At 45.6% G+C, this 21,455-nt stretch overlaps 1 protein-coding gene across 4 annotated transcripts; it reads right to left on the bottom strand.

Moving 5' to 3' along the window:
* Nucleotides 1-4,201: 4,201 nt before the first annotated feature.
* Nucleotides 4,202-19,003, bottom strand: FANCE (FA complementation group E). 4 transcript variants are annotated; one of them, XM_020999584.2, is made up of 10 exons: nt 18,519-19,002; nt 11,301-11,928; nt 10,609-10,653; nt 10,217-10,276; nt 9,804-9,947; nt 9,382-9,505; nt 8,999-9,077; nt 7,215-7,281; nt 6,002-6,127; nt 4,202-5,739 (listed from the first exon to the last, which is right to left on the bottom strand). In XM_020999584.2, the coding sequence occupies exons 1-10, from the start codon at nt 18,794-18,796 to the stop codon at nt 5,638-5,640; spliced, it is 1,653 nt and encodes a 550-aa protein (XP_020855243.1). In that variant the 5' UTR covers nt 18,797-19,002; the 3' UTR covers nt 4,202-5,637. The 4 variants fall into 4 exon arrangements, 3 of the variants coding, with proteins under 3 accessions (XP_020855243.1, XP_020855244.1, XP_020855245.1); XM_020999585.2 differs by lacking the exon at nt 7,215-7,281 and having other exon boundaries at nt 5,651-5,739; XR_002327009.2 differs by lacking the exons at nt 7,215-7,281; nt 8,999-9,077 and having other exon boundaries at nt 5,651-5,739; nt 18,519-19,003.
* Between the last annotated feature and the right edge of the window lie 2,452 nt (nt 19,004-21,455).

Consider the following 21,455-nt stretch of genomic DNA (forward strand, 5'->3'; position numbering starts at 1 on the left):
TCATATGTATATTTGACATCAAGGTTCTTGCCTTCTCAATGGGAGGGGAGGGAGAGCATTCTGAATTGAAAATTTTTAAAAAAGTGAATGTTGAAGATAAATGGTAAAAGTGTATATATAAATATATATTTAAGTTTGATCTCCATAACCGCTTTGTGAAGTCTAGAATAATCAACAATAAATCAAGCCCTGATTGTTGAGACAGACAAGACAGACAGACAGACAGACACACACACACACACACACACACACACACACACACACACACAAAGTGCCAGTTTGGGTATAGTAGTAAGGCTACTCAGGGAACCAGGAAAACTATATCATCCCATTTATGATCATGTGATTTAGCACTGGAGGGGCCTTAAAGATCACCTAGCCCAGGGGTTCTTAACCTTTTTTTGGTCATGGACCACTCTGGCTCTCTTGGGGAAGCTAATGGACCCTTTCTCAGAATGATGTTTTCAAATAAATAAAATTTAAAAGGGTTACAAAGGAAACCAATTATGTGGAAAGTTATTAAAATATTCAAATGAAAAACAAGTTTAGGGACTAAGAACTCCTGATCTTGCCTAATCTCATCATTTTAGGGATGAGGAAACAAAAGCCCAGAGAGAATTGAGTGAATCCAGGTCACACAGGTGGTAAATTGCCAAGGTCCTTCAATCAAATTTGGCCTCTTTTTACTATATCATGTAGCCTCTCACTTTTGGTCATTCCTTCACCCTGATCCTATCATCCTCAAGGTTCTGAGACCAGCCCCTATTCCAGAACACATGGCCAGGTCTAACCACTGTTCATAATTCACTCACCCAGTGCCTGGAAATATGGTTGTGCACAGAATGGGTTCAAATTATGTATCTATCCTGTTATATGAATAATACAATTGGAATGTTGCCTTCTTTGGTTTGGCCATTCACTTAGCAAATGGGTTGGGATAAGCAGAATATGTTTAGGGACGACAGGGGCAAGATACGTCTAGGAAGAGAAACCCATCCTATATAAATCAATAAAGGTAGGAGAAAAAAGTCCCTTATCTTAGCATTCAAGAGACTGCCTGAGAATTCAAAATAATTCAGTTTAATGAATATTTATTTAATGCCTCTTTCTGGGCTCAGGGTGGTGGTAGGCAATGGAGGAAAATATAAAACTCAAGAAAGTCCCTGGCTAGCAGGCCTACAGTCTGTTCAGGGATGGCAAGTCAACAGAAGAAATTATTCTAGCCAATATTAAGCATCTAAATGAAATTGCTTGCTAAGGAAAGCTTCTTTTTTCAGGAAGCTTAGAACCTTCAGCAATTTATGCTAAAAAAGGGACCCTCCCTAACTCCTAGTAATAATTCCCATTTATGTTGTGGTTTGCCCTTTGTTCTTGAAGAAGACCATGACATCAGGAAGGTGACGCCATGACTTGCAAGTGAATTGGATTACAGTGAGGGAGAGCTGTGTAGTCACCAGCCTCGCTTTCTCCTCCAGAACCATCTGAGTCCAGTGGCCAGGTATCAATCAGCACAACCGGAAATGGCCCCATTTACGTAGCATGTTAAGGAAGGCTGGTTGGATTAATGAACTGGAACTGGAAGCAGCCTTAGAGGCCATCTTGGGCAACCTTGTCATTTTACAGAGGAAGTGAACCTCCAAAAAGTTAAGTGACTTGAGATAGTAAGTCACAGCATTAGAGATAGCACTGGGACTCAAACATGGCAGTCATCTATCTGACTCCAAGACTGGAACTCTTTTCCCTATACCATACTGGTACCTAAAGGTTAGAAAGAAATGTGAAAAGGCAGCAGCAGCCATCCTATGGAGAGCACTTGATGCCCAGATCTAGATGAGTTCCTGGTCAGTGGTCTTCCCTCTCTGAGGAAGCTCAGAGACAGTGGGGCAAGTAGGAGGAAGGCAGATGCTACTGTTACTCAGGTGGAATGTCAAAGAAAAATTCATTTCTACAGAACTTTGCAAAGTACTTTCCTCATAACGAGCAAGTACAGAGTGTCCCAAAAGCCTCAGTGCAGTTAAAACTTTCAGCCACCCTATACCGTTCTCTCCAATTTTATGGCTTTTTATTTTATGGATTTATTGATAACTTTTATTCTGACGCAACAGATACTTTCCAAGCAAACCATTTACAAAATATATTTCCTGATAAACTGACAAAAAGGCTACTTATCCCTTAACTCTGGCATTATGGTACTAAAATCAACTGGAGTTTTGTTCTCTCTCTCTGTGTTGACATTATTTACATTGCTGTATCACCGCTACATTATCAAAATCGAGAGGGTAGCACACATAACTTCCATATTACAGATGACTCTTAAGGGTCTGCTGAATATACATAAGCTAAACACAAGGTTATGCTTCAGGTTCTGGCGTCCAAGGCCATCCACAACTTAGCTACGATGTACTAATTTTTGTTGGTGTCCAGTTGTTTCAGACTCTCTGTGACCCTATTTAGGGCTTTCTTGGTAAAGATACTGGAGTGGTTTGCCATTTCCTTTCCAGCTCATTTTACAGATGAGAACACCGAGGCAAACTGGGTGAAGTGACTTGCCCAGGGTCACACAGCTAGTAAGTATCTGAGGTCAGATTTGAACTTGGGAAGATGAGTCTTCATGACTCCAGGCCCAGCGCTCTATCCACTTTGCCCCCTTGCTGCCCCAGCCTTATCTAATACTACTCTCCTTCATGTCTTCTATACTCAAGACAAACTCAGTCCCCTCCTCTTGCCATATCCCATCTCTGTACTGTTGTTCAAACTGTCCTCCCCCAAGTCTGGGACAGTGTCCCACAAGAGCCAACTTGGTTGCCACCTCTGTCATGAAAACTTCCTTGACACCTCACCCCTCTGTCCCCTCCCCCTCCACCTACCTCCACACAGCTGGTATGTCCCTGTTCAAAGCTCTTATAAGATTTTCTCATAGGTCTTTCTCTAATAGTAACTGATGCATAAAATATTTCTAAAGTTTGCAAAGTGACATCTCACTGGAGTCTCACAACCATGTGAAGTAGGTACTAGAGGTATTTTACATTTGATAGGTAAGGAAACAGGCTCAGAACAGCTGGGATTTGCTTGTAGTAACACAGCTAATAAGGAGAGATGCACTTCATCTCACTTTCTTTTCTCATTAATTTGTGCATTTCTACCTGCTCATTTTATCAGAAGCTTCTTGGCTTCTGTCTGATACAGCTTCGTATCTCCATTGCCTAACTGCACATCCTGCACGAATAGTCAATCATTAATCCCTGAACTGAATGAAAGTACTTCAGGGAGCCAAGAGTTCCCACCCACCCTGAGTCCCCTAAACAAAGAGGTAATTAGCTGGGGAAAGGTTGGGTACAACAAAAAGGGCAGATGCAGCAGTAGCTTGGGCAGTGGCAGCTAGAAGCTGGTGTGCATCTCACACACACAGGTACTGGAAATTTCCAGCCCTTGATTCAGATCAGTGGCTTTTTCATCTCATTTGGCTGGGCAAAAAAATCTCAGAGCCCACCTGCCACTCGGAAAAACAATACACTTCACCAAATGGGCAGACTGTCACTTTGGATGAGACACTAATGCTTTCTATTCAGTATCATATTCAGGGGATTAATAATTCATGCCAGAAACTGTTATGATGTCAATTTTCTAAACTTTTAATATTCCATTTTTTATAATCACAAGGGACTTGCCCTCAAGAAGCCCCCTTTCCACCTCCTCCCACTCCTAAAATGCTCTACAGATGATACTTTGATAATCACAGGGCTATACACTGTAAGAGGCAGCTAGATGGTGCAGTGGATAGAATGCCTGGCATCAGACACTAGCTGGTGACTCTGGGCAAGTCACTTAACCTTGTCTGCCTCAGTTTCCTCATCTGTAAAATGAGCTGGAGAAGGAACTAGCAAGCCACTCCAGTGTCTCTGCCAAGAAAACTCTAAATGAGGTCACAAAGAGCAGGACACACGAAAAGCGACAAAAATATTTTGTGAAGAATGAAATATATACTCTAGGACATGGCTAATATGTAACTGTTTTGCTTGATGATTTATTGCAAGGATTTACTTCTTCCTACATTTTCAAGTGGAAAAATTAGAAGGGAGATGCTCTAAGCAACAGTATTGTTTAAGAAAAAAAAGAAAAGAAAGAAAAAAAGGTCATTGAAGGATTTTGTTCCAAATCCCCAGAAGCAAAACAGAACAAAGTTCAGGAGGAAACAGGGCAGTTTTGAAAGTAATATATTGAATTTATTATGTATATGTGTAGGAAAAAGACAAGTTGTAAAAAAGTCATAGTTTCAAGTACAATCCTCATTATCTGATCTACTTTGTATACAGCAGAGGCATCAAACACGTAGCCATCAACACTCCCAAGGACCAGATTAAAATGTAACAGGGAAATATTTAACAAAATAAAAATACAATACAACATATATAATATTACTGTGGTTTTCTAAATCAATATGAAGCCTGTAGGGATCCCTATATATGGTTTAGTGGGCCCCATTTCTGTTGAATTTGACACTACTGATACATGGAAACGAACATCTTATTTGGTGTTTGTTAAGTTCAGAATGTAAAAAAATTAAAAAGAAAATCACTGGGCAGTTAAGAGACACGGTTCAGGTCTCTGGTCTAATCCATCTTTCCCCTCCCCACTTTCCATACAGCTATGCTGGATTCATAAGGACAGACATATATACCCTAAGAAAGTCAGTGATAAAAAGAAAGGCCTCATATACACCAAAATAGTTATATTTGCATCGCTTTTCATGGTAGCAAAGAACTAGAAACAAAGTGGGTGCCTACTGCTAAACAAATTGTGGTTCATAAAGGTAATGGAATGTGATGAATACAGAGAAAGATGGAAAGAGTGACATGAACTGATGCAGAGTGAAGTTAAGCAGAAACAAGAAAACACATAAAATGACTACAACAATGTAGATGGAAATAGAAACAACAAAACCACAGAAATTGAATGCATAAAATGAAAATGACCAAGCCTGCCTCCAAAGAAGAGATGAGAAATGAATCTCCCTCTCTTCTTTGTAGAAATAGGGTGCTATGGGTGTGGAAAACCACAGGTAATGTTGGACTGGATGTGTCGGTCAGTTTTGCTGAACTGGTTGCTTTTCCTCTTTGTCATTCTATGTTAAGAGGCATGTCTCTCAGGGAGGGGTAGAAAAGAGGCATACACGGGGAAATGTAGGTGATGTTTAAAAAAGATAAATCAATAAAGTCTAGAAATTAAATAATTTTTTTAAACCCAACAACCCTGAGCCTCTGTTTGGGTCCACTTCCCCAAGGCTTCAGCACAACTGACAGCCAGGGAACAGTGGGTGGCAGACATCTCGGGTAGCCACGTGTTCAGTTCAGATTTGGCTGAAGCAACTCTAACTGGCCTAAGTTGGTAAGAGCACCCCTCCACACCCCGCCCAAGTTAGTCTCTAACTCGTTTCCATTTCTCCCTTCTCCACCCTCCCGGACCCATCATTTGTGCCGCAGGAGAAAAGGGTCAGAGCTGACCTCTCAGCATTCCGGAGTAGCCACTGGGATGAGCAGTCAAACTTGTCTGACTGTTCTTTCTCTTCTGAAGAGCTGGCAGCGCAGGCAGGTTAAGGCTGAGGTAGATGTTCTTCAGAAAACTAGCGGGGGAGGTACCTCAAGAGGTCAAACGTCTTAGGGCAGCCTGCAGAGGTTTTCTCAGGAAGGTAGCGTTCAACTCAATTGCAGAAGCGAGACAGACTTTGTGGGCCTCTGTGATCTTGGAGGCAAGAAAAGAGGCAGTTCATGGTTAAATCCATCCTTCCCCTCCCACACCAGATATCCTGGATTCATAAAGACAGGAGGAAGACAGGCTTGGGTCAGGGGGAAAGAATGTCGAGAAGCCATCTCTGAGTAACCCAACTTTATTCTCACCAGAAGCGGGAAAATGAGGCATGGCCAGGTGTACCCAACTGTCCAAACAGCAGGAGTTCCTGAGTCAAAACTGCCCTCCTGCCTTCCAACCCAACCAGAAACCTCACCTGATCTTGGCACTTTGTCACAACCGTCAGGAGCAGCTTGGCATAGCCCACAGAATCAGCAGCGGCCAGGCCTTCGCGAGACAGCTTCTGCACCAAGACACTGAAGTTCTCTGGGGACAGGCCCACCTGTGTTTGGGGAGGCAGAGAGAGGAGGGCGTGGGGGAGGCTACAATGGAGGAGGCGGGGCACTTTCTGATGACATATCCCCTTCCTCTAGGTGCAGTTGAAAGAACAGATTTGGGGTCAGAGGACCTGAGTTAGAATTCTGGTACTCATTACCTGAATGACCTTGGATTATTTACTTCACCCCTGAGCCTCCATTTCCTCATCAATGAGAGTGACAACACTTGCATCATCTATCTCACAAGGCTATTGTGAAGATCAGCTCAGATGAATGGATGGCAAGCACTTTTTAAATGAAAAGCACCATATAAATATGGACCACTATTACTGCGGTCAACCAGACCTTGGGGAGAAGCTATGCCCTGGATCAGTGGGAAGAAAACAATGCCAGCCACAACAAAAACAGAAGTACAGAGCAAGAACTGTGCCCGGAGCTCACCAGGGGCTAGAAAGCAAGTTTGGAAGCCCCGTGTCAGGAAAGAAATAAGGCCTTTCTGAGGTCTCCCCAACTTCTCATGCCTCTCCCCCAAATTACCTTCTATCTACTATTATGCATATCAATGTAAGTAGTTACTTACGTGTTGCCTCCCTCATTAGAATTTGAGCTCCCTGAAGGCAGGGATATAGTTTTGTCTTTCTATGACACTATGGAAAATGGGAGTAATTGATACCAGCACGTACCTCCCAGAGCTGTTATGGGGATCAAGTGGGAAAATAATTGTGAAGTCCTTAGTGCAGTACCTGGCATGTTGGTAAGGTTTTCTATAAGTACGAGTTTCTTTCCCCTCTATATTCCTAGCACTTGGCATAATGCCTACCTAGCACGTAGCTCTTCATAGATGTTTGCTGACTGACTATTCCTGACTCCCCAGCCACGCAGTGTGGTGTACTAGAAAGACTTCAGGATTTAGAGTGGAGGGCCTGGGACCACATCCCAGTTTGGTCACTCACTCCCTATGTACACCACCTGATCTCTCTGGTTCCCAATTTCTTCCTCTGTAAAATGAGGGGGTTGGGCTAAATCATCTCCAGGGCCCTTTCTGGCTCTAAGTCTGCGATCCTGAGATCACTGATGGTCTGGAACCTTTACCTGCCGCCCTAGAAGGGACTGCATCACTGTGAAGGTCTCCTCTCTCCAGGGCAACTCCAAGATCTGTCTGCAGAGGAGAGGTCCTAGGTAAGAAGGAGGGGAAGGAGGAGAGGGAACAACTCTGCCCCACCTCCTGGCCCGCCATATTCTTCCCACCCACCAACAGCAGGATCTCAGGGGCAGGAGGAAGAGGGAAATGAACAGGAAGCAGTAAGCAAGAGCCCTTCATGCAGCAGGTATCAAGTGACCCTGCTGCAAACTCCTGAACTCGGGCATGTTCCTGCTCTCTAGGAACTTAGACTCCAGCTGACTACACACAGCACACAGTGAAGGAGAAAGCCCACTGGACCTGGCATCAGGAGACGTGGCTTCTAACCTGACCTGTGCTACTTAATGGCCTACGCGACCCTGGATCATTCATTTCTCTGGGCTTCAATTTTTTCATCTGTAAAATGAGGGGGTTGGCCAGGATGAGGTTGCAGCTCTGTATTCTAGGAGCCTGGGACCAACATAGAGCTTGTCTCTGTGTCCCCAGAAGCGCCTGCATCTCTGTGAGAGTCTCCCAAGTGATACAGGAATACTGACCAAAACCTACAAATGGTTCTATGTGGAAGCTGTAGAAAGTGGGTAATGAAAGTCCTGAAGACACAGAATGTGGGACAAAGAGTCAGGAGAGGGAGCAGAGGGAGCAAAATTAATCGTAAAAGACTTCCTGCTGAAGATGACCCCACCTTCATGAAGCCAATGGAAGTCAATCTTCAACAAGCACCTTCTTTTTGCTTGGATACAGATTTTGAGGGCCAAGTAGCTACCATTATGCTGTCTACTGAAAAGTAAGAGTTCTAGGCCTTTTAAAATTTGTTTGTAAAAGGATGCACAGAAGGACATTGTATGTGCTCCAGGAAAACCAACAGGGAATTGTGCTTAGAAATATATGTGTATACCATTGGACTCCTCATATTGGAGGCTGACATTTATATGTTCAGTGTTCATTGACAGATGTGCTATCTATGAGAAACTGCATTTGGTAAAAAAGAATTAAAAACACTACATAAGACAAATGAAAAACAGCAATGTACATTATTCAATAAGTAAAGTAGGAAGCCAAAAAAACCCCTAATTCCTTCTGCATTTGCAATCAGTATTGTACAATACACAGTGTATCTTATCTCTACTCTAAATGCCATTCTGTACAATTTGGCACTCATAACATCAGTTTACAGCGCTGTCATATTTAATGCTACCTCGTTCTCTAATTTTTCACATATGGACACATACTATCTCTCAAACTAGACTGTAAGCCCCTCTGAGGACAGAGGTGACATCTTTTGCTTCCCCCTCTCATCCCCTTCCAATAGGACCTAGCATGGGACTGTGTGCAGGGGCCGTGGTCGATGCATGCACGACTGACTGAGCCAGGTTTTGAAGGGGACGCTAATGACTTGAGCTGGGTAGCAGAAATATGCAGAGACCCAAAGTCAGTGACAACTACAATCACATCTAGGAAACAGGAAATAAGATCGGTTGGTCTGCAGTATATAGCAAGAGCAGGGGATCTGGGGTTAAAGGTCCTGTTTGAATCTTGGCTCAGTTCCTACCTGAGACAATTCTTGGCCAATCCCATCATTTCTCTGGGCCTTGGTTTCCTTATATCATAATGAGAGGGTAGGAATAGAAAACCTCTTACGGTCTACTCCAGTTCTAGATGTGCTGCTGACACTGTCCCAGGGTCCCAAGTGCTGCCTGCCCTCAGGTGATGAGAGACGGGAAGAAAGCATGCTTACTTTAACACCAGCACCAGCAAGTCGAAATCTATAGCATCCCCCTCCAGCAGGCAACAAAGAAGCTCTGTCTGTGTGGGGCCTGCGGTGGAGGAAGAAACAGGGGATTTGGACCTCGGTGACGACGAAGGAACTGAGAAGAGGATCCCTGGGCAGGCCATGACAAAAGGCCAGGGGACAGGTGGGAGACATAAACATGGGGCTTAATCAGTGAAGCAAATGGGGCATGCTGACGCACTAATCTTCTACCCCTACCATCTCTCTTCTTGAGTCAGAGATACCTCACGGGTCAGACCTAGAGTGCAAGGAAGATGGTTCGGTCTGCCAGGGCTTAGGGTTCTATTTGTGCACGAGGATGGAGCTTACTCTGAGGAGGGTTGACCAACCTGAGCCCGTGGCCTGTAATGCTGGAATCACGAGGCCTCTGCAGACAGGGCGAGGATACCTGGCACCAAATGCAGTTACGGCAGCTCTCAACAGACGAGAGGCTGAAGTTGTCAGGGAAAGAACCTGGGAGGAAGCAGAGACACGGGAAGAAATAAGATCGGTATATTTGGAGAACTCCATGCACAGAACCTATCTTTAAGTTCTTTTGATGACGGGAAGGTGGTTGTCAAAGGACCCAAGCTAGGGCTTGGTGGAAACAGGAAGCCAGGGGATACTGCCCAGGAAGCAAGACAAACAAAATCATCTGTCTCAATTAAGTAGGAGAGAAGCAGTGATACCAGTCATTACCTCCCACTACGTGCTAAATCTCTCCCTGCAAAGCCCCAAATTTCTCCAAATAATCTAAGTCTCCAGCACATACCTGCTCAAGAAAAAGGGTCCTCACAAGTACGGTGGCATTGCTACAGCTGAGGTCCGGGGAGAGTGCCAGGAGCCGGTTGCAGAACTGCAGGAGGGCTGTGTCTGAGAGCCGGGAGAGCCGCAGCTGTGCACAAAGGTTCTCCAGCTGGGACAGAGGGCAGGTGGTGGGCAGACAGTGATTAGGTAGGAGATCAGCACAAGGTGCAGGTATAACCTCAGCTGAGCATCCCATAAGGCAACACTGAGAGAACCACGCACTCCCACCTAGTGAATCAGAAGCAGAGGACCAAGGAGTAACTCCGAGTGCCTTCCAGTCCTCCCACAACAGACGAGGAAACTGAGGTCTGGAAAGAGGCGGAGTCACCAGAGGAGAGAGGGAGACAGACAAGACTTGAATCTCAAGACTCTCCTCACCTGGCTGGGGCTGCACTCGTGGAGAAACTGCAGCTCGAGGGGTGGTGTTCCCTCTAGGCCCTAGGGGAAGAGGAATTACAGAAACATAGAACGCTAGTGCAGGAGAGATCTTAAAAATAATTTATTCAAATCCCTCCTTTGACAAAGGAAGAGACAGTCAGAGGGGAAATGGCTTTCCCGGTCACAAAGCTAGTTAATGGAGAGTCCCAATTCTTCTTGATTCTTGATTCAGGCTCTTTCTGTTCCATTCTGTTCTGTTCAAGAGAACTTCACACTTCTTCTAATTCCCTGTCTCTCTCCTGGGACTTTATACCCTTGCCTAATTTGATGTGTAGTTTCAGGAGTCTAATGGCCATGAAAGCAAAGGGATGGGGAAGGTATCAAACACTCACCTCCCATTCATTTTCCAGCAGCTCTAGCATTCGGGGTACCTGGTCCTGAGGAAGAGAGGACAGTCACAGCTGAGTCTCATCTGTTCCTACTTCCCTTCCTTGGCCCCCCTCCACTGTCTTTTTTCTATCAACTGTTGAACATACACTCTAGGCCTTGGACCGGTGAGAACTGGGAAGAAGAACAGTCACAAGAGAACAAATCAAGAAACAATGACCTTTGGAGAGAGGTCGTGACATTTCAACTTGAAAACCGTAAGAAAACATCTCACAGTCTATGAAGTAAAGGATGTGCAAATGGGTCTATGCTTCTCCCATCTCGCATACCTGAATGTGGTATCAGGGAGGCATCTTGTGGAAACCCTTGACCCCCAGGCTTTTAAAACAGAGAGCGCTGGATGACTCCTGGGCAGGCATCAACACACGTAGTGAGAGACAGGGAAGGCAGAACTCATTTTAGAGTCACATGAGTTAGCACTTATGACTTTATGTAGGTCTCTTAATCCCTCAGGGCCTCAGTTTCTTTAAGGGTAAAATGCGAAGTTTGGCCTGGATGACCTCTGACCACCCTACCGCTAGATCTGTGGTCCCAGGTATCTCTAGACTCTCTCATTTCTCCTGCCTTTCTCTAACCCGTAACTCGCCCATCCCTGACTCCTTACTCCAGTCAGCCTCTGAAGCCCCAAGCCCAGTACCTTGAGGGCTCTAGGTAACTCCAGAACCTCAGCCGGCTTCTCCTGCAGTCCATCATTCGCCCTGCTGCTGGCTGCTTCCAGAATGGGCTGGTCAGGGCTGCCCTCAGTTCTTTGGGGAAAAGCTTGGCCCCCATACATCGGTGGTTCCCGTTCATCTGTGGTGCTCTCCTGGAGCTGCTGCTGCTGCCACTGCCACTCCTCTTCTTTCTCTCCTTTCCCTTCCAGGGATCGAAGTCTGTTAGGGAGTGCTTCTCTCTCAGAGCCCTCAGGCTCCGCTTTCGGCTCCTTCCTGCATTTGCCAGGACACTGAGTACCCACGTCCTCAGTCTCCCTGAGGTCCAGAGGATAGCCTGGCCTCAATCCTCTGCCTACATGTCCACAAAGGCTCTGGAGCCGTTCCCGGCACCCTTGTGTCAGCGGGGAGGCCTCCTTGATCACCTCATCTGTAGTTAGTTCCCTCTGAAGCAATTCCCCCAGGGCCCAAAGCCAGCCATCCTGGGTAGGGTCACGCTTGGCTGCTTGGAGTAGAAGGAGGAGTCCGCTCTTAGGAAGCTCAGTACGTACGGCTAACAGTAAGGACAAGAGGTTCCTTTGGCACAGCTGGGGCAACTGCAGCAGCAGCGGCTTTCTAGGTGGCAGAGGGAAGAGAAGCAGTGAAGGCGTCACATTGAGCAAGGGATCACAACAGGGGGCAGAGGGTGGCGGGAATACAAGGAAACCAGTGGGCTAAGGTGCCCGAAGAGCAGAGCCTACAGAAATCACCATAAACAGAGGGAGAAGGAATGAGACTCATTCAGTTACCATTCAACAAAGATTTATTGAACATCTACTGTGTTCCAGGTACCAAGGGGGACTGAAAGAATTCTGATCAGCGTCCCTGCCCTGTTCCCCTCAAGGAGTCTGGAGAGCATGCACACATCATTATGACACAGGTAATAAGCTGTCCCACTTACAGATAGATTGTGCTTTAAAAGTCTGTCTGAATGTTGGCTTTCTGGAGCTCAGAACACATATTCCTAAAGAATTACAAATTATAAAGCATTATAAATGGTAGGTTCCTCGGTTAACAGAAAAGGACCACAGAGGAGTAGAACTACATCCAGGATAAGCCTGGATTCTGAGTTCTAGATGCAGAGGGCCAAGTTAGGCAAGAGAAAGAGGACCACGAGACTTTCCTGCCCCTTTTCAGGGTTAGCTGCATTAGCCCTATGTGAGCCACACATTTATTAAGCACATCCTATGTGTCAGGCACTAATACAAAATACAAGTACAAAGAAGGAAACAATCCAGTCTGGCAAGGTACTTCCATTCTAATGGGGGAGACAAGTCCATCCATATCTACAGTATAAACATACAATGAATCAATCCAAGACATCTGGCCTTCTTCCATGTCCTTCCCGCAGCCCTCCCAGCTCCAAGGCTTGCCCTTCTCTTTATCTCATTCAGGTGTACCAACCTCCCCCTTTCTCTTCCCATTTCAATCTAGTCTCAGAAACTAGTTGTGTGACCCCTGAGCAAGTCATTTAACTTGTTTGTCTCTGTTTCCTCAATTATAAAATGGGAATAACAGAACCTACCTGTAAGGGGGGGGGGGTTGTGAGGATTAAATGAGGTAGTCATAAAGTGTTTAGCACAGTAGCACAGGGTCTCCACACCACACGTGGCCTTCTAGATCCTTCGGTGCAGCTTTTTGATTGAGTCCAAGTTTACAGAAGAAGTCCTTTCATTAACAGGATTTGTTCTGTGAAGTTTGGATTCAGTTAAAGGGCCACACTTGAGGACCTGGAGGACCACGTGCACCCTCAAGGCTGCAGGTTCCCCAGCCCTGATCTGTCACATACTTCTTGTTTGTCCTTCATTTTAAGAAAAGGACAATGACACCATGGGGTGACGTCTTGACTGGCCCATGAATTGGATTTAAACGAGGCAGAGTTGCACAAAGTAGTCAGCCTCACTGTCTGTTCCCCAGTCATCAACGCCCAGTGGCAAGACAAAAGTCAGGAGGATTGGTGATAGCCCCGAATGCAGCAGATGACTTTGGGGTCCCTGATGTCTGACCAGGCTGTCAGCGTGCCACAGCTTCTCCTTCAGCTGCTTTCATGGCTGTTGGAACAAACTGTTCTCATCTACTCATTCCTCCAGGGGAAGTCTTCACATGCTTGGGGTTGACACCCCCCTAACTCACCTATGGGTGTGGCCCATCGGTTACCTTCAATCTGATAAAGACTATGTGATGAGATGGTTTTATCAGGGTGTGGGCAATGCTCATGCTACAGCTTTTTTGTTGTTTTTTTTTTGTTAGGTAATGGGGTTAAGTGACTTGTCCACCGTCACATAGCTAGTAAGTGTTATGTGTCTGAGGCTGGATTTGAACTCAGGTCCTCCTGATTCCAAGGCTGGAGCTCTCTCCACCGCACCACCTAGCTACCTAGATTGAAACTTATTAGCATTAATATATAAGTGACCAAGAGTTCTTATAAGTTTGCATTTTTTTTTCACTTTCATTCCTGTCTCCTTGTGTATATTTAGAAAGAAGTCTTTTAGTGGTCCTTGGATTGTCACTCTCTTGATGTTGGTGTCTTTGCCGGCTATATTCGCTCCTCCTACATTTCTGCTGTTTGCGGTGCTTGAGAAGCAAATCGTTCTGGTTTTCTTTCTCAAAACATTTCACATTCTTCCTTATTATTGAATTCCAGCTTTTGTCCTTTAGGGTTAGGCTCACATTTGCAACACAGATCACCCCGGGCTGCATTCTGAGCTCCACTGCTCTTCAAAACACATTATTCCATTCCCTCCTCCTTTTTCCTAGTGAGTACAAAATAGTCTTGCATTATGTGAATGTCCTTTCCTTTGTATTTGAAGGTCTTTCTCCTGATAGCTTGAAGAAGTTGTTTCCAAAATGAGTTGTCAAATTTAACTACCATGTGCCTTAGAGTCTGCAGCCTTAGGTTTTCTCCTGAAGGTGATCTGTAAAATCTTTCTATTGGAGTTTCATTTTCTATGTTCAGAAGTTCTGGGCAGTTCTGTTCTAATGCTTCCTTTGTTAGGGTGTTAAGATGTTTTGTTCTGATGTATTCTTCTGGAACACTGTCTCTCATTCAAAATCAATATAATTTGCTTGCACAGTAAGCATATTTTCTTTTAATGTTCTTGTTTTTAGTTTTCCTTCTTGTAGACTGTCCTTCACTTCTATGGGTATGCATTCTCAATCTATTGTTTTGTTTCTTTGGTGAGGCTTGCCACTGCAGATTCAAGTTTTTCTATTCTTATTTTTGTTCAGGACACAAATTCTGTTCTCATAATTCTTTTCTCTTTTAAACCACTCAGGCACAGTATGTCGTGGCTCCACGTTCTCCTTAAATTCCACTGGGTCTTCTGTCTCATCTAGTGTTACATCATTTTCCTTTATTTTGCAGTATTTATTCATAGATGTCTGAATTCATTTACTAGATCTGGAGGACAAATTTCCCTCTGTTGTTACTACTTTTTCCTGTTGATTTATCTGTTTACATTCAGGATCTTTGAGAATTCTTTTTCTTGAAATCTTTGCTACTTTTACTCCCCCCCCCCCCAAATTTTCGTTATTACTCACTTCCCAACTCCTTCCCCTCTGCTTGTGGCTTCCTTGGAGGCTGGATCTCAGAGTCTTCAGCCTCCTTCCACACTGGGCAATTCACAGTTCACAGCCTAGGTCTCTGCCCCAATAGACTTTTGAGAAGTCAGAACTGGTCCCTGCTGGGTGCTATGCTCTTTCCTTCAGGCTTAGTGGAGTGTTACACAGCCCCCTCAGGTACAGTGTTTCGTGCTGGTGATCCTGTCCCACTCTCTCTGTTCTTCAGTTCTTTGGCCCAGTACCAGCAGTTAGAGTCTGTTTACCTGATAGAGCAGTTCAGCACTTTGCAGCACTGGTGCTTCTGGGTTGTAGCCCCCAGCAGGCTTTTGTTCCTGAAGGGTTGTAGAAAAGCTAGCTATCAAGGCCTGAACAAACTTCTAGAGCCTGAAGCCAGGGTCTCCATGACTTTCAAAAGTGAGAGGTGACTGAGGTGTGGGAGTGGGTTTTGATATAAGCCTGACTCCTGTCTTTGGACTGCAGCCTCACTGCCAGTACTGCGGGAGGTGGCGAAAGGGTATGGAGTGAGCTCAGGGCCAGTAAGTGTCAGTTCTCGGGTTTGGGGAGTTTTTTTAAACCTTCTTTTGGATTCTGGGTGTCCTAGACCATGGAGACAACTGAAAATGTTTTCTCTGTAGCATATAATTTCTGTTTTAGATAAGAGGTTGTGGGGATTGGAGAAAATGTCTAGTCCATTATCTCGTCGCTTACATGACGATTCAAAAGTTTGCATTTTTCAAACATTTAATCCTAAATGGCGGGATTTCTCTTAGCCATAATAGAATGAAATGAGAAGTTCAAATAGTATGGTGAAACAGATTTTTAAGTGTCTGGATATGCTCCTTACCATGAGTCCTTCCCATTAGTCCTTCCCTTCCACTTAAGTCCCCTATGCTCTTCTATATCTTTACATCTCTTTTTGGTGTGTCTTTCCTCATTAACTTGTAAACTCCTTGAGGACATGATTGGCTTTCTTTTTCTTATCCCCACTCCCCTCCCTTAGCCCAGCGTCTGGCATGTAGTAAGCAATTAATAAATGTGTATTGTATTGTATTGTATTGTATTCTTCTCTTCCACCAATCCTGGACCTACAGATTCTCCAAAAGCTCCAATTTTTTTTTCTCTCCTTAGGAATGAATACAAGACATAGAGAAAAGGCCATATTAGGAACTGCCTGTTTCACTAAGTTGTTCAGTCAACTAGCATTTATTATTAAGCTCCTACTATGTGCTAGACACTGTGCTTAATGCTGAGGCTACAACAAAAGGCAAAAGACAGCCCTTGCTTTTCAAAGAGCTCATGGTCTAATGGGAGAGATGATGTGTAAACAATCCGCTTTTCCTGGCAAAGATACTGGGGTAATATGAACTCAGAAGATGAGTCTTCCTGACTCCATGCCCCAGCATGCTATCTACCGCATCACCTAACTGCCCCATAAACAATTATGTATACATATAAATTTGCACAATTGAAACAAACAACAAATAAATTTTAGTTGTTTAATTATTTTTCAGTTGTGTCCAACTCTTTGTAATCTCATTTGGGGTTTTCTTGGCAAAGACACTGGTTTGCCATGTCCTTCTCCAACTCATTTTACAGATGAGGAAACTGAGGCAAACAGGGTGAAGTGATTTGCCCAGAGCCATATAGATAGTAAGTGTCTGAGGCCAGATGTGAACTCATGAAAATGAGTCTTCCTGCCACCAGGCCTGTCACTCCATCCACTGTGTCATCTAGTTGCCCTGGTTAGAGATCAGTGAAAATAAAAATGCAATTTTTTTATTTCCTATCCAAGTTCACAGAGCCCCTGAAATCTATTTATAGCCTCATGCACTCCAGAACTTCTGGTTTAGAGAATGCTTTGTACTCGTTTTCCTCTGATACTGTGTCATGCTTATCTATGAACATGTCCTAACTTCTTACGGATAGGGACAGTTCTATAGTCTTTGTATCCCAAATCTTTAGCACAGAGATTTGTATATTAGAGGTGTTTAATTAATAAGCAGGCATACCCCTGGGCTTTTTTCCAGGACCTTTTCTTTTCCAACTTTATGCCCAATCTTCTCTGGAGAGTTTATCAGCTTCCTTGGGTTCAATGAGCATCTCTAAGAAGTTGGATATAAGACTGATCCCAGTGCCACTAACTGCTAGACATCTCCACATAAATATCCAACAGGCACCTCAAATTCAACATTCATCTTCTCCCTTTCCCACCTCTCTTCACTGGATTATATGATAACAGATTTGGATCTGGAAAGGAATTCTGACATCATTTAGTCCAACCTCTCTCTTTTATAGATGAGGAAACTGAGGCCCAGAGAGTTTTAATGACTTGCCCAAGTTCACATAGATAGGAAGTGGCCCAGCCAGAATTTGAACCCAGACCCTCTGGCTCCAAATCTAGATCTCTTTGCACTATATCAAATAAACAAAACATCACTAAGAATCCAATACTTAACTATTTCTGTCAAAGATACTATTATCTGTATAATTACCCAGATTTGAAATCTCAAAATCTGGGAGTCAAGTCTCTCATCTTCTATATCCAAGTAGTTGCTAAGTACAGTTGATTTTAATCTGTTAGATCCCTCATATCCAAACTCTTCTCTCTACTCACACAGCTACCACTCTAGCTCAAGCCCTCCATCACATTTCGCCAGGACTACTGTTAGTTAACAACCTCCTATTGGTCTCTCCCCATTTCCCAATGCATCTTCTACCCAGCTGAAGGTCCACACACCACCGCTTTTTAAAAAGCTTCACTGACTCTAGAATAAACACAAACTTCTGCTTGGCATTTAAGCCCTTCACAATCTGGATCCAATGCATCTTTAGTGACTGATTTCACATTATCCTCCTTCACACACTCCATCTTCCAACTGACCTGCTTCTCATTTCCTCTACAGGATATTCCATCTCTAACCTCCATGGTTTTCCGTATTCCTGGAATGCTCTTCCTCTTTATCTCTACCTCTCAGAATCCCTGGCTCCCTACCAGGGTCAACTCAACTGGAAGACTTTCTTGGTCCCGCCACCCCAAAATTACTCTGCATGCATTTTGCATGACTTATCGGAATATGTAGTTTCCATGTAGTAGAACACATGGTCCTTGAGGTTGGGGCTATTTCTTCTTTGCAACCTGAGCAGCCCCTACCACACAGCACCTAAAAAATGCTCGTTAAACTTAACTGAATTTGTTGAAAACATACAACGATGTACAGATATACCATCTGGAGATTACTTCTGGAGAAAGCCTTGAAGGCAGGGGCTGTTTTTACATCTCCAGCTTTTAGCACAGTGCCTTGCACACAGTGAGCGCAATTAAATAAAATAAATGTTTGTTATTGATTAAGAAAGCATCAAGGAGAGTGCAAGCTGAGCTGGGCCCGCGGTGATCTGGGTAGGATAATTGCAAATTTCATTTTTAGATATTTTAAATTTGCAAAGAACTTTCTGCACACACCCCTCCTCCCCCAGGGGAGAGGGGAGGGTAAGTATCCACCCCCTGCCCCACTGGACAGATGAGACGACGCCTGATTGGGCGCCCAGCCCTCCTCCGGCTGGGCACCCCGCGGGTCGGAGCAGGTGGAGGGGGCCGCCTTACTTACAACTCCAGGCGGCGGTCGAGCCCCTCGAGCACCGGCTCCTCTCGGCTCAGCGCCTCCAGGAAGGGGCCCCAGCAGAAGGGCCGCTCGGAGCCCCCAGCCCGGAGCCTCTGCAGGGCCCTGAGCGCCCCCAGTACCCCTCCGGGTCCGGACTGCAGCAGCTGCAGCAGGAGCAAGGCGGGGGGCTCCAGCCCGGCCCCCAACCGCGCCGCCCACCCCTCCGCCGGCGGACCGAGGTCAGCTCCCGGCCAGGCTGGCCGCCCGGGGGGCCGAGAGGCCATCGAGCTCGAGAAAAATGCTCGATCTCCAGGATCAGCATGACCCTGAGGTCAGGGGTCAAGGGTCAGCACCTCCCCCTTCTCGGGTCACGAGGCTCCGAGCGGGAAGCCGGCTTTACCGGCCTCAGGGCATTGGGGAGGAGGAGGTGGGAGTGCCAATCTCAAATCATTTCCGCCCTCCTCTGCCCGCCATCGCCAGGTGACGCAGGAAGGGGCGGGACTCGAAGCGAGTGGGGTGGGGCTATTACGCATGCGTAGCTCGCAGGCCGGGGTGGTGAGACGAGATCAGGGTAAGAGGGCGGGACCTACAGGTAAGTCGAAACTCGCGACCAGTAGGCGAAGCATTGGAGAAAAGGGCGGAGCCATAAGGATTAGGGGCGGGGTCCTGGTGGAGATCAGAGGTCCAGGGCGGGGAGAGAAGCCAAGCCGGGGCGGAGCCTCGGGGAGGAGCGGGGAGCCCAGGGGGCGGGACCAGCGCTAGGCGGGAGCGGGTAGGGGGCGGGGCCCCGAGGCTCCCGCGCGCTCAATCCGCCTAGTGGCGGAGCCTAGTTAGAGGCGGGGCTTTGTTTTCTCCGCCAGAGAGGAGACGTAATGAGAAGCAAGACTCGGTTTAGGCTGAGGCGGGCAGAGGATGCTCAAAGAAGGGATTTTCAGAGATCAGAATTTTAGAGGTGGAATAGCCTATGGGTGACGATGAAATCTAATATGTGCTCCCTATACACAGACTTAGGGCTAGGAGGGACCATCCCATTCCAACCCCTTCATTTTACAGATAAGGAAACTGAGGCACAGAGCTGTTTAAGCTACTAAATGTCAGGCAGGATTTGAACCTAGGGCGTCCTGACACTTAGACCAGCTCTCTTCTCACTACAACGTCGTGATGGACCAAAGTCATGGTCATGGGCTTTGAAGAGGTTGATGAACCAGGCTAAAGTGTTTAAGGCCATATCGTGTGTTTGGGGGGGGGTTCCCCAAATATGAAAGGAAGGGGTTGGAGGAGAAAGAAGCTGAAACTCCTTTGTACTGGAGGGAGAGTAACTCAATGGCTGGTAGGATAATTGCAATTTGGTGCAGGGCTCAGTGATTCCTGGAAAGGCTCCTGGGTGATGGTGGCCAACATGCTTGCTTAGACCTGCTGGCTAAGAATATGCCAGTTCCTCCTGTCTGTGTTGCAGAACATGAAGAGATGACCAGGGGTCCAGTGTAATCAAGAGTCAGGCCTTTAAAAATCCAAGGTGGAAAGAGTGAAAAGAAAGGTTCAAGGATGCAGAGAAGTGTGTGGATGAAAAAGCCAGGACAGTCTCAGTGGGAGGAGAGACTAGAAAGGAAAGTAACTGAGGAGGGATAAGCCGATGGAGATGAGAACACAGGGAGAGATGACAGCTGGCTCAGTCTCAGGGTTTGGATGGGCAACTGAGAAGAATTTACTAGTCACAGGTCTAGGGAAAATGTCATTTGGTCGGGCCTTCATCCTGCAAGGTCTTGTGACCAGAGTGGGGAAGACTTACCGTGCCATCTTTGTAGCTATATCCCAGGATGATGGAAAATGGACACACCCAGAAGTACACCCATGGAGTACATGTACTGGACTGGTCATCAGGCCCAATAGCTGAAGCTTGGTCCATTTGATAACCAGCATGGTATGAGAAGTTCCAGGCAGGGTGATACTAGGCCTTTGAGGGCCCATCCAGTAATTCTATCTGAAGGTTTAGAAGAATCACTAGAGTAGAAGTCCCACAAGGGCTAGGTTTGTGACTTCTTTTAACTCTGTATCTGTGCCTCTGATACAGATTTCTTCATAGTGTTGTTCAGTCATGTCCTACTCTTTGTGATCGTATTTGGGTGGTTTTCTTGGCAAAGATACCAGAGTGGCTTGCCATTTCCTTTTCCAGCTCATTTTATAGATGAGGAAACTGAGGCAAAGCTGGAAAAGGAAATGGCAAAGGTAGACACTCCTCACTTGATACCACAGACTTTTTTTGAAGGGTTTTGTGGAAGTCACACCCTATTAACTGAGCTAGGAGAGTTTTCAGAAAAGAAAGGAATTAAGACTTTTTTAGAATCATCTCCTAATTGATTCATTTCAAGAGTGAGGATTGTCACATGTGGCTGTAACCAGGTTTGCTTGAAGGGAAGGGTATTCTAATCATTCATCGAAATTCAGGAAACATTTATTTTTAGGCTTCATGCTAGAGCTGCAGAGGTAAGGGTTAAGAATAAACAGTACTCTGAGAAGAGCACTAGCTTTGGGATTTAGAACTGGGTTCTGCCACTTATTAGCAAGCAGACCCGGAGCAAATCACTTGTAACCTCTCTTACCTTGAAATGAGTGTCCTTAGCTGTAAAATGAGGCTAAGACTTTTACCATCTGCTGCATATGCCTCCGTGGTTAAGGCTATGATCTAATGAATACCATGCTATTGACTGCCTATCGGGAGGCTTTGTACCGAGTATGTTTGAGACACTTATTTGTAGTTGCTGGTCTCAGAGACTTCACTCTTCCTGCCTCTCACGTCTGAATATACCTTGATGTACAACAGGAGCTGGAAAAAGACCGATGTGTTACTGGCTAACACATGATGGCCAAACTTAGTTGACAGCAAAAAGTCCCAAAAGTTCCACTGTCAATTCTTGAGAAAGGTTAGGGTCAGTTGTCCTCCCT

Source organism: Phascolarctos cinereus, unplaced genomic scaffold (assembly GCF_003287225.1).
Source record: "Phascolarctos cinereus isolate Bilbo 61053 unplaced genomic scaffold, phaCin_HiC Scaffold_5;HRSCAF=322, whole genome shotgun sequence".
Taxonomy (NCBI): domain Eukaryota; kingdom Metazoa; phylum Chordata; class Mammalia; order Diprotodontia; family Phascolarctidae; genus Phascolarctos; species Phascolarctos cinereus.

What these genes read in the sequence shown, in the direction of transcription:
- FANCE (XM_020999584.2), bottom strand. Translation starts at nt 18,796, where the DNA reads ATGGCCTCTCGGCCCCCCGGGCGGCCAGCCTGGCCGGGAGCTGACCTC. An exon ending in GGACCCTTTTTCTTGAGCAG is followed by an intron (nt 9,506 to 9,803) that starts GTATGTGCTGGA and finishes GCTTCCTCCCAG; the next exon opens with GTTCTTTCCCTGACAACTTC. An exon ending in AGTCCCTTCTAGGGCGGCAG is followed by an intron (nt 6,128 to 7,214) that starts GTAAAGGTTCCA and finishes CCCCAAACACAG; the next exon opens with GTGGGCCTGTCCCCAGAGAA.